At 44.3% G+C, this 12819-nt stretch overlaps 1 protein-coding gene across 4 annotated transcripts in view; it reads left to right on the top strand.

The window, feature by feature from the left end:
* GALNT18 (polypeptide N-acetylgalactosaminyltransferase 18) overlaps positions 1-12819 on the top strand; it is a 336064-nt gene that overhangs the window by 296889 nt on the left and 26356 nt on the right. Inside the window, exon 10 of one of the 4 annotated variants that reach the window (XM_023521596.1) lies at positions 7630-7820. The exons of 1 other annotated variant lie outside the window; for it this stretch is intronic. In XM_023521596.1, the coding sequence (XP_023377364.1) occupies positions 7630-7764 (135 nt within the window). In that variant the 3' untranslated portion in view covers positions 7765-7820. Of the gene's footprint in view, positions 1-2635; positions 2735-4324; positions 4417-7629; positions 7821-12819 lie in introns of those variants that run through there. 2 more of the 4 variants (XM_023521598.1, XM_023521597.1) reach the window with 2 other exon arrangements.

Raw genomic sequence — 12819 nt, 5'->3', positions numbered from 1 at the left:
TTAAGACTTTGGGGATGTTGGGATGAAATGAATGTATTTTGCATGGGAGAAGGAAATGAATTTGAGGACTAGGGGATCAGGGGCAGAATACTATGGACTCAATTGTGTCACCCTAAAATTCATATATTGAAGTATTCGCTAATACTGATTGTACTTGGAGCAAGGAAGTTATTAAGGATATATATAAGATCATAAAAGTAGAGCCCTGATCCCATAGTATTGGTGTCCTTATAAGAAGAGACATCAGAGAGCTCCATCACTCTCTCTGCCACGTGAGGAAACAATAAGAAGGTGATCATCAGCAAGCTAGGAGGAGAGCTCTCACAAGAAAATGAATGGGCCAGCACCTTGATCTTGGACTTCATTAAATTGCGTGAAAATAAATTTCTGTTGTTTAAGCCACCCAGCCTGTGGTATTTTGTTATGACAGCCAGAGCCAACTAATATACTGCCAAACAGTTTTCCAAATTAGTTGTATCAATTTTCACTCCCACCAGCTATATATTAGAGTTCTGGTTATTCCACATCCTTGCCAACATTTTGTATTATCTGTCTGTTTAAATTATAGACATTGTGGTGGGTTTACAGTGGTATTACGTTGTGGTTTTAATTTGCATTACTCTGATTATTAATTCAGTTGGGCACCTAAATTTTCAGCTCAGAATATCCCCACATTGTTCTTGAGTGTGGACCAAAGTGGGCAGGTCACAAGTAGTTTGGTCTTTTTGTAAATTCCCTCTCTGCTTTTTAATACTTATGATCCAGGAGACGATGGGAGAATTTGCTTTTAATAAATCTATATGGAAACGTGCAGAGTTGGTGCTTCTCTGGACCACTGGACAAATATGGCATAGTGGGTGTTATCCTGAGCAGAGCCTGCCAGTCGGCCAGCTGCAAATGGTTCAACGTAAGACAGTCCATATTGTAGTTAGGAACATAGATACTGGAGCCAGATCACCTGAGTCCAAATGTCAGTTTTGACACTTTCTAGTTATTTTATCTGGACCTATTTTCTTATTTGTAAAATATGGATTAATAATATCATAAGGGTTGTCTGAGGATTTAGTATATGTAAAGTATTTAAAATAATGCCTGGCATATAGTAAGTGCTCAATAAATGTTAGCTATTAGTATTGCTATAATGATAATAATATTATTACTGCTCATTAAGTCTCGCTCAGTATAAATACCCTCAAGGTTCTAGATCCAGCTCATGAACTAACTGACTTTCCTTGACCACGTGTGCCATGTTCCTTGGGTTTCTTCCCCGATCAAAGCCTACCCACAGACTATTGTAGCATCACTGAGTTGCTATAGCAGCAAAAACACAGTGGAGTAGGGAAAAGGGTAATGAACCCTTGTCCTGATGTGGGCATCAGGAAGCCTGAGTCCTAGGCTTGGTCTTGCCACACACATATCTGCAATATCACCTTAACTGTTTTTGGGCCTTTATTTTGTTTTACTCTTTTATCGAGGCATAATTTTATACTAAAGTACAAAGAGTACAGCTCAGGGAGTTTCTACATTAGTAGACACTGTACAATCACCACCCAGATGAAGCCCGTCATCTAGCTGGGCTTCCTCGGAACTTCCTGCTCTCGGTCAATAGCTCTATCCAAAGGTAATGACAATTCTGATCTCTAGCACTATTGATTAGTACTGTCTGGGCCCGTCTTCTTATCTGCAGATGAGGAAGCTGGCCTGGCCATCTCCAGGCCCAACTCTGCCAATCTTCTCACTTCAAATTCTTTTGTTCTGAAATCGGCCTGGGGATCTGCGAGTTTGCACAGCGATTGCCAGGAATACTGGGAGCTAGCCTTCCCTTGATGCTTTGTAAATCAGCTTCTTGATATGACCTACAGCAAATCTTAAGGACTTGGGTTCCTCTCCCCATTCCTCAAAGCCACAGCACCCTATGTAAGTGAGCTATACTAGGAACATGAGGTCCCAGTTGTCCTCTCCCACCAGGCCCACAGCTGAGGTGCACAGCTTTTAGTGCCCAAAGGCAAGAAGACTTGAAACCAACCTCAGGTCAGACACATTTCCCAGAACAAGGCAGTATAGGGACTCTGCTGTGACAGGAATTTGTTGCTCTGGCCTGCCCAGTGAGCTAGGAAAGCCAGAGTGGACTGAGTCATCCTGGAGATGGGCTGTGTGTTGTTGGCCAGAGTTCATCCATCTCCCATATTATTTCCTAGGATGGCTGTAACAAGGACCACAGGGCGGTTTAAACAATTGAAATTTATTGTCTCATTGTGCTGGAGGCTAGAAGTCCAAGATCAAGGCATCAATAGATGCCTTGCTCCTCCTGGTGGCGCTAGGGAAGGATCTGTTCCAGGCATCTCTCCTAGCTTCTGGTAATTCCTTAGCTTGTAGCAGCATAACTCCAACTTCACATGGCATTCTCCATGTGTGCATGTCTCTGTCCAGATTCCCCCTTTTTATAAGCCTGCCAGTCTTATTGGATTAGGGGCTCACCCCACTCCAGTATGACCTCATCCTAACTTAGCTAATGACATCTGCAACAACCCTATTTCCAAATAAGGTCACATTTTGAGGTAGTGGGGGATTAGGACTTCGACATATGAATTTTCGAGATACACAGTGCAATGCATAAACACCCTCAAAGGGGAAGAATGTGACTAGAGATCCGATTTTCATGTCTTGGCTAAAAAGTGCTTCATGTGACTTCCTCTCACATTTCTTTACCCGGAGCTAGTCACGCGGTCCTGCCTAACTACAGAAGATGTGGGAAGTTAGGGTTTTCTGTGTGCCCAGGAAGCCTGGTCTCTGCCACATGACCTTAGATATTTTCTAAATCAGTTCCACCTGTAACAAATAAGAAACCAAGAAAACGGCTTCTGGTGATGTGATGCCTGAGGTCACACCAGCGAAGATAGGACTAGGAAGGATGCCTGTGTTTTGACTTCCAGTTTCTCCCTCATTTTCATTCATTCATTCATTCATCAAACATATGATAGCTTGTCTTCTAGGAAGTCCTCATATTTTAGAAAGTTTCCTTTCCCCTGAAAAACAAATTAGGTCTAGTGATAAGAATGGTTTTTGTAGAGCAACTTATCGCGTGGCCCAGCAGGACTCAAAGACATTCGGGACCCAAAGATACCTCAGACTAGAAAGCCGGGCTGGATTCTCATCTGTGTTTAAACTCTTTGAGAGATTCTGCTTAAATTTTGTTTTAAAAGTTCACTCTGATATAGTTGTGATATACACAGGTCTCAGGGAAGGCCTTGAGTAGGAGAAAGCATAGTATAACTAATCAAATTAGTGAGGGGAAGCATACTAATTAATTAATGAATAAACGTAACCATTTTATTTAAATTAGCAGCAGATTTCAAGCAATCCTCAAAATAACTGAGAATATTAGCCCTAATTAGTGTAACAGCCTGGAAAATTTCTTCTGCTAGGGAAAATACAACAGTACTGTCTCCCCACAGACTCTTTATTTAGTCAATCACTCATTTACTTTCTCATTCATTCATTTGCTCATTCAAGAAACATGCATTGAGTATTATTTTATGCCAAGAATTGTAACAGACAAAAGTAGCTTTGCTCAAGCCCCTGACCTGGGGGAGTCCTAGTCTGGAGAGGGAAGCAGGCACTTAGATAATTACAATTCATATGATGCAGCCTACTTGCATCCTACTTGCAAACCGTCTTCTCGTTAGCCCATCCAAAGGAGAGACGGGACAAGACGGGACAAGTGTATGGGGACTCTTCCTATTCTTGCTGCCTAAATCTTCTAGACTGTAAAAGACACAGGGGGCAAAAATGTGCTTTTCCTGTGAGAAGATAAATTCTTGGCTATGGAAGGAAGGTGAAAGAGACTTCAATTCTTTCTAAAGTTTTTGAAATAGTGAAACTGCCACGTTTATGCTTCAGGAAGTGCTTTTTGACTCGGTATAAAGATTAGGTAAAATAAGTATTCTATTTTTACCCAAGATGAATTCCATGTTAGATCAGATATTATATTTAATAAAAGTAAGGAAAGTATGGAATCATAGATGGACTTTGGTACCTTTGCTTTTTGGAATTTGCAGGAGGGGATTTCTTTCTCATTTTTTAAAGTTCTTACTTGGCTATTCATACATGCACACATACAGAGAGAGAGGGAAGGGAGAGGAGGGAGAGAAAGGAGAGAGAGGGAGTGAGAGAGAAATGAATGAACAAATGTGCTTGCTTCTCTGTCTGCTACTTCTCTAGAAACTGCCCTTCCCACACAGGGTCATAATGAAGCTGTTTGGCAGTCCTAGTGGCAATGCATGGACCGTTAGAGGTTTCTCATGGATTGTGCTTGAGCCCCCAGATCTTTCAAGTAACATCTCAGAGGCAATTCAGAAAGTTTTACTTTGTGGGCCAAGAATTTACATCGTCTGCTGCTTCTCTGTGAACTTTGAGAGATTTATCCACTTCCCTGTGATTTTTATTTATAAATAAATCAGAGTGCCAGGCATTGAGTGGTTGTGAGGTTTTGGAAAACTTCCCTGAGTTTTCTTATTGGCTATGAAGGGATGGAATTGTGCCCTCTGCAACTCTTCATGTGTGGTTGTATTGCCCACGTGCCTCCTGACAAATGTTAGTGGAGGACTCTGACTAGGTTATAGTTTGAGGGGACCCTCAACCAGTCCTGAAAATTTGGCTGGTCACCTTCAGCTCTGCATTATTCGGGGCCTAATCCACAGAGGGTAATTTGGATCTTTTGATTTATGGGCCTTTGAGCTATAGCCTAGCATAATTCCAGGGGTCCTTGTTCCCTTAGGATGCAGAGTGAGTGGTGCATCAGGGGTGATGCAGGGGGCTGTCTCTGCACACCCTCTGGGCAGCCACCACTCATCCTCTCCCTGTGGCACTTCCACTCACAGAGCAGGGTGGTCATTTGAGGGGGTAGTCTTTGCTCCCCAGAATCCAGGGCAATGACAGTGCACTCACTGCTTAGGGTCAGATAAGGCTGGGATCTAGTCCCCCTTCTGCCCATACTACATAAATGATTGCAGCAAGTGACTTAATCTCTCTAGTGTCCAATTATGTCTTAATCTGTAAAATTGGGACAACAATATACACTTCACTGAAGTATTGTGAGGGCTCTGACGGTCTGTATGTGACAACACTTAGCCCAGTGCTTAGAACATGATTATTGGTATTTTTATGTCATACACAAAGGCAGCCTCTCTAAGGGTGAAGAAGGGGGATACTAATGGCTGGAACAAGTAGAGAAGATCATCTGCAGCAATTGCCCCCAGAAACAGGATTTAGTGGCTCTCTTCATCCTTGCAGCCCCTTGAAGCATCTATGAAGACCAAGTTCCTAACACATCCTACCTGCGTCCCAGGGCTCAGGAACTCACTCCTCTCTGTGTCTGCCCGTCAGTGACTGATAAGTGAATAGACTGTTTTATTAAGGCAGCCTGTAGTCTCACTCCTCCCCTACAGCCCTACTAAAAGGACAGAACTTGCCTGTGTTGGGCCCCAGTGGGGGCTGCTTGGGTGTGAATCCCTGCTCCGCCACTCATTAGCTGTAAGAAAAGTATAGGACAAGACGCTTAATTTCTCTTTACCTTAAATATCTGTAAACGAAACATAGTTCGTAGTAAATGCTACTTAACTATTATATTATTTTTTGTTTACTAATATACATTATATAATATATTTGCATATGTATATGTGTGTGTGTATGTGTGGATAGATAGATAGATAGATAGATAGATAGATAGATAGATAGATAGATATAAATATATAAAATTACTATGTCGGTCTCCCTAGACAACTTCCATATGTCAGTTCATCTTAATACTATGTTGCCAGCTTCTTCCCACTTTAAAGATGTTGACCCAAAGAAATAAAGGTATACTCAAGTCCCACCCCTAATAAATGGTAGGTGCAGGCCCATCATGCCTAGAACAAGATGGTAGGTGTAAGATGGTAAGTGTAAGATGGTTGATACCTAAGAACATCCTCCTCCCAGGTGAGGAAAGAGCTCGAGGCTGGGAAGTGCAGGCTAACCGCCAGTGCTGCTTCTTCTCCTACCACTGCCTCCTCTAGATTCTGGCTGCTTCCACAAGGCTAGCCCAGGTGACCCTCACGGAGCTCCCTCTCCATCATAGGCACCCATTGGACCTGCCTGTGGTCATCAGCCTAGAGTTGATCCACTCTGGCTAAGGTGAGCACCCAGCCAGCTTCCCACCCTGCTTTTGTAAAGCACCCCATTTCCCTTGCCCTTTTGGTAGCTACACACAGAGCAGAGCCAGTGGCCCTGACGCATTGGCTCAGCATGGGGCGCAGGTGCCCAGGGACAGAGAGGATGGGTATGTTAGGCACACAGAAGTTGGAGCCGCAGTGGGAGACTTCTCTTTCACCGAGTGCTGGTGAACTCTGGCCGCTCCTGTAGCTTCGGTGCTAAAAAAAGGAGCCACTTGATTTCTTGTTCATTCCACATGATATGTTCTTCACTTCATGTCCAAACTGCACAATTAGAGTGGTAAACAGCGAGTTTTGCATGACTTTTATTACGCTCCCACAGGCCAAGAAGAAGCAGTCACTAGCAGCACCACAGTAGCCCAACACTGAGGAAAGTGCTTCCTGCTCACTACCCAGAGAAAGGCTGAGCCTCTCACCCTCCACCTGACATTCTTTTGAGAGCTTTGCTCCTCAAGCTTCTCTGGACATGGAAACTGAGCCAGTGTCAGAGGAGCTAAATTTAGATCTCGACTTGGCTCTGTTCTCTCTGACAATTCACTTCACCTCTGTGAGTCTCAGCTTCCTGATCAGTAAAATGGGGTGGATGCTGAATTTTAATAAAGTAACAATCCTGTACGTGCCTAGCACCAAGTCTAGTATAGAACTGGGCTCGGTAATGTTGGTTTTTTTTTTTCTAGTTAGGGCGGTCCCTTAACATCTTTTGAGAGTTTGCTAGTCTACCTAAAGATAAGAATACTAACAACAGCTTACATTCATTCATTTATTTATTTTACTGTTCCTAAGCATCTTTCTAAATGCTTTGTGTATGTAATCTCGGTTAATACTCAGCAGCCCTGGGAAGTAAATACTGCACTTCTCCACCTGAACAGGGAGAAAAACTGGGTCTCAAGGCAGTTATGTAACTTGCTCAGGGCCATACTGCTACCAAGTCGGGGCACTTGGTTCCCTAACTGCTGAGCCCAGGCTCAGAGCTATGACCCAGGACTGCCTCCCTGGTTCCATTAAGTATGCGGTCTCTGCTCTCAGGACGTTCTCAGGACAGAGACAGGACAATAAGCCAGCACAGAGTGGTGTGATGAAGGCTTGGTACCTAAGGGATGCCAGGGCACACTTGCTGGATGAATAAAGGCCGCAGTGAGAGGACAGGGGAAGGAGTGGCTGATGTAGCCAACCACCAGGCACACTCTTCTTCTCAGGATCTAAAGGAAAACTAAGTCTGGTTTGCAGTTTTCTCCCTGAAGGGTCTTATGGCAGGTTCCCAAGACTGGACAGAAGAGATTTGAAAATACTACCCCATCAGCACCACCCTTCCCATCCACTCTGGGCTGGAACACGGGACACAGGCGGGTCAGCTCTCTCTTGACTCGTAAGGATTCTTTCCATGTGCTCACCTTTGGGGTTTCCCCTTTCTCCCAAGGAACTGGAACAATCATCTCCCCATCGGAAGACATCTAGTCTCAGCATTCCAGGGCCAAAGCATCAGATCCAAAGGCCCCCACTCCGCTCCCCACCCCCCCGCCCCCCGCTTGTTATCCCTCAGGTCTCAGCCTGAGGCCACTTCTTTCCTGACCACCCTATCTAAGGTGGTCACTTATGATTCTCAGATCTCTGCATCTGATTCCTGTATCACAGCTCTTGTATTAGACGTATAAAAGTAATTATAATCACAGTTGCCAGCGGATTTGTTTACTTGTTTATGGTCTCCTTCCACCACTAGATCTTAAGTTCCTTGAGAGCAGGCACTTTGTTCTCCAGTGTATCCCTTGTTTCTGGCACAGTGCCTGGCTGGGAATAGGCATTCATGCACCTCTGGTTAGTAAATGGATCTGTTCATAAAGTTGGTGGGTTTCTGCCTAAATGAAGGTAGTCTTTTTAACAAAAACCTCATAGCAATTTGCTCAGACACACTGGCTTTACCACTTGCCAGCTTTAACCTGAAGCCTAATTCTCCTTCTGTAAAACGGAGTTAAAACCATTCGATAGAGATTTTGTGAAGATTAAATGGAGAAACACACAGGGTGCTCAGCACTATGCCTGGCACACAGTAAGTCTTCAACTGATATATTGCAGTTGCTCTTATTTTTATTAGTTGTGTTAGTTATTATTATTCAAGACAAGATCTGGCAAGATCTATGTCTCTTCTTTTAGACTCAGTATCTTTCCATGGAGACCCAGGCATGGGAGCTTGAGAGATGTGCCCTTCCCCGCTGGAATGGAAGGCACATCCTGGTCATTTTTCTTGTTGAGGGCCAGTTGCTATTGGCACAGGTTTGGGCAGGAATGGGGGACACCTCTTTCCATCAAGGCCTCTCCTGCCACCAAGGCTTTCTGGCACACAGAAGCTGGCCTGCCTTTCCATTTGACTCAACTCCCAGGCAAGAGACACTTCCTAGACCCCAAGGATTCTACTGGCCGGGCTGCATTGACTGACACTCCCCCCATAGAGTTTTCCATAACTCACTTCCCCACCCAAGGTGGTCTTCAAGAACTGCATCCAAGAAAGCCCAGGATAAGAGCAACAAGGCAGTGACAGAGCATAAGTTGCAAGCATTTCATCCGAGAAGAGACAGCTCCTGAACAGCAAAGGTACCGTGCCCCTCCCCACCAGGCACTTCCTCTTTCATCCATTTGGACTACATCACTTGCTGCTCCTTCACTGCTGCCTGTTAGCAGGGTGTCAGTGTCGTTTTGGGTAGAGCAGTTCTTCACAGTGTGGGACTGTCATACTCAGTGTGAGATGTTCAGCATCCCTGGACCGTGACCAGCAGTAATGTCATTGTGGGATCCAAACATGCATTTCCAACGGTGCCCTGGAGGAGGTGGTATCCCCCCTCGCTGAGAATGTGACAAAGGAAGAGCATAAGAAATGGACTCTGGGATTTGAGAATGGCTGATGTCATTGAGTGAGCATCTCTAAATGGTGTTTATATCAGGGAAGCTTAAGGATATATTTGTTTATTTCAAGAAAGTTCCTAAGTGGATGTGTTCAGAATATCTCATGGGCGTAAATCGATTATTATATCTGATTTCCCCAACTAACTCCATCGTCATCATCACACTGCCTTTGTCCCAGCTGCTTTTACTGAATCTCTTTCTTGCTGCACGTTAGTCCTGCCAGCATAGAGCTTTAAGTGGAGTCCTTGAGGTTAACTCTGTGTTAATATACTGGAAATTTTAGCGGAGCTGGGCCCTCTAAATCAATCACCAGAACAGCTTTATTTTTTTTCTCACTCAGAAATACACTATTAAATGCAGGAACACGTGTGGGAGGGGAGGTTGGCTCGGGTGAAGGACACGCTTAAAAAGAAAATTTTATAACATTTTTTTTCTGCAGGAAAAAGGACTTGCTGGTATTAATTCTTGTAGAACTGAACTACAGAACACATTTATGTCTCTGCAGTATCTGCAGCTCCTCAGAATATTCTGGGCTGTTCAGAAGTCACTCAGTCATATTTGCCTAGGGCATAATAGGTGCTTAATAAATTAAATGTGTGTTGAATAAAGGAATGATTAAACTCATGGAAAATTAAAGCCTTTTAAGTGATGGCCACAAAATGGACTGAGCCAGTGTTCACCTTCTCAGTCCCGCATGGGGAGGTTCTTGGGTGGCAAGTTTTGCCCTGGCACCTAACCCTGGAAAATGAGGACAGTCGATGCCAGAGAGCAGTTCACCCCCCACGCTGCACATGGCGATCGCGGAATGTCTGGGGGACATGGTAGTGAGAGCACCTCCATCCAGGGAGCTGGATGAGGAGGTGGAGTCGATGAGTTTAGATTCCCCTTCCCCTAGAGTTCACTGTGAAGGGCCATTTATTAGTGGAGTTGAGAGAAAGTGTATATTATGATTTGCTTTTTAAGGAAAGTAAGAAGGGAGCATGTTTGAGGCTGAGATAAAGAAGTCAGTAGAGAAAGAGGTCATATATATGGAGAGAATGAAGCAACATTCTAGGAGTAGAGACAGGATAAAGACAGAGAGGATGAGATCCAAGGCTAGTGACATTGGTCCTGGACCACAGGAGAGGAAATTCTGCCCCTGAGGGCCAAGGGCAGGAAGGAGGGGGTTCAGGAGGAACAGGTTGCAGACTGTCTTGAAGACTGTTAGAGAATAGAGAAGCTTTGAAAAGCCTGCTGAGGAGAAGTGGCTCGGAGGCTGAGCAAGCACCCAGAGAAGGAATACGAGGTGGTGTGGAGGGGCCTGGTTGAAGTTGGTGACCAGGAATTTGGGGTTGGTCTAACTTGCCCAGTTCTGTGAGTTTTCTTGGATATCACCCAACATCCAGGGAACCCATGTGAAGAAGGAAAATGAGGCTATGGAGGTGAGATTTACAGGGTGTCAAGGAAGAAGGAATCAGGACTTACAGACTTGAAAGCGCTGGCAAAGGGATGGTTGAAGGAACTTGGGTGCAGCCCTTTCTAAGGATGTGGAGAGGCCAGGAGGAGATGAAAATGTGGGTGCTGCTGAAAATGTGTGTCAGCTCCGGTTTGTATCCCTGATGGCAGAATCAGGAGATTCAAAAGCACGCAAGAATGACAGTGTCCTCCAGGAAGAGCCATTTTGGTAGGTACAGGAAAAGTCCCTGATTGGAAAGGACTGTCCTTCAAAGATATTGGGAGTTTGATAGGCAATTTCAGAAGAGTCAAAGGAAGAGTTAGGAGGACAAACAAGGGAAGGTCAACCAGAAGTTTAAAGAGGACGAGAAAGCCTCATAAAGACAACAAAAATTAAATTCTGTGACATACTTCAGCCCCATGGGAACTGGGTGGATGGGAGGAATAGGATGGCAGAATCAGGTTGGGGGAACCACATCTCTTTGTTCTGCATCCACCGCAGTCACCTTGGTTCCCAACTTTTGTGCTCAGGACAAAGCGACCACTTTCAAAGCTCACTTTGTCATAACAGCAACTGAACTGTGTCCCAATCTCATCATACTGCATTCAGTTCGGGATTAGAAGGGCTTTGTGGAGACTCCACTCTGCCAGAGGAAGGGATCAGAGTCCCAGCTGCCGAGGAGGAAAAAAGACTTGGTCATGGTGACCTTGCGAGGTCAGGGAAGCCTTCCTGGAAGAGGAGCTATACCTGGACCTTAAAGGAAGCACAGGATGCGTGGAGTAAGTAGAGCGGAGGAGAGCTTCAGGAATGAGGGCGCCCATGGAAGGGGTGGAATCAAACCTTCCTCTCTTTCTTTAGTAAGAAGAGTGTATTGTACTGGTTGAGAGCTGGATGACCCGAATTCAGTTTCCAGATCTCCCACTTGCTATCCATTCATTTACCTCTGTATAATTCTGTTTTCTCACCTAAAAATGGAGATAATATTACCCAATTATACAGGATTATTTTGAGGATTAAATGAGCATATTTGTAAAACACTTAGCTCAGTAAATGAGAACTATTATCATTATTATAATTAGTTATTTTCTTTAATCCTGAGGGGAAGAAAAGAACAGTGATTTGCCAAGTGCCTATACTCTGTGCCATATATTTTACAAACACATCTGTGAAATGAGCTACCTGTGTAAGTACACTTTTGCTACATCCCAAACTATCCCAATATTTAGTGACTTAAGACATACTATTTAGCCTCAGATTCTGAGGGCAGGCAATTTGGGTTGTGCTGTGTTGTGTTGGGCTGTCCTTTCCTTCTGCTAGTCTCAGCTGGGCTCATTCAGGCATCTGCGGCCAACTGCTGGTAAGCTTGTTGAGTTGGCTTCCAGAGGTTGCCTGACTGCCAGCTGCTGTGAAGGAGCTTCTGGAGCATGTGTGTTTCATCATCCAGCAGGCTAGCTAGCTCAGGCTGCTTCACGTGATGGTGATGACCAGGGTTCCTAAGAGCAGCAAGAAAGGGCAAGTGCTACTGCATGAGTGCTTTTCAGGTCTCTGCTTGTGTCAATTTGCTATGGAAATTTTGTCATTGGCCAAAGTAATTCATATGGCCAAGCACAGACTCAAAGAGCAGAGAAATAGACTCCATCTTTGAAAGAAGGAGCTACAATGTTATACTGCAAAGTAGTTAGCATGCAAGGATGGGGAAAATCTGTGGCAGTTTTTATAACTTATCATAACACCTGTCATGGTCACTTTGTGTTTCATTTACTCATTCATTCAATTTTTCACTCGAAAATATGTATTGAGCAGCTATCTTGTGGTATGGCAGGGAAAGGAATCTCTAAAAAAGAATGGCCATACTTTTCTAACGCTTCCTCTGTCATAGCGCAATCCATCTGGCATTGCTATGCGAGGTCTGGAACATCCAGCAGAAACATGAGCTAGACCTTTTTCCTCCAGTAAAGCAGGTTATATTCGTCCTAGGTAAGAGGGAAATGGAGATGGAGATAGTTTTGGAACAAGCAAAATAGAGAGATTCATATTTACAAATTAAAATCAGGCACAAATATTTCATCCATATGAAGACCATTTTTCTGGGCTAACTTCTCCCTGCTGGATCTTAACCTGTAGGTTTTATTACCATGCTCTTTCCTCCATCTTTCTGATCACCAAGCTAGCTGGTGAGTCCAGTCCCCACTGGCCATATGTTAAAGTCTCTGTTAAACACACACACACACACACACACACACACACACACACACACACACACACCCTCTTCCTGGG

The sequence above is a fragment of the Pteropus vampyrus genome, unplaced genomic scaffold (assembly GCF_000151845.1).
Source record: "Pteropus vampyrus isolate Shadow unplaced genomic scaffold, Pvam_2.0 Scaffold307, whole genome shotgun sequence".
NCBI classification, from domain to species: domain Eukaryota; kingdom Metazoa; phylum Chordata; class Mammalia; order Chiroptera; family Pteropodidae; genus Pteropus; species Pteropus vampyrus.
This window is presented reverse-complemented; position numbering and strand designations above follow the sequence as displayed.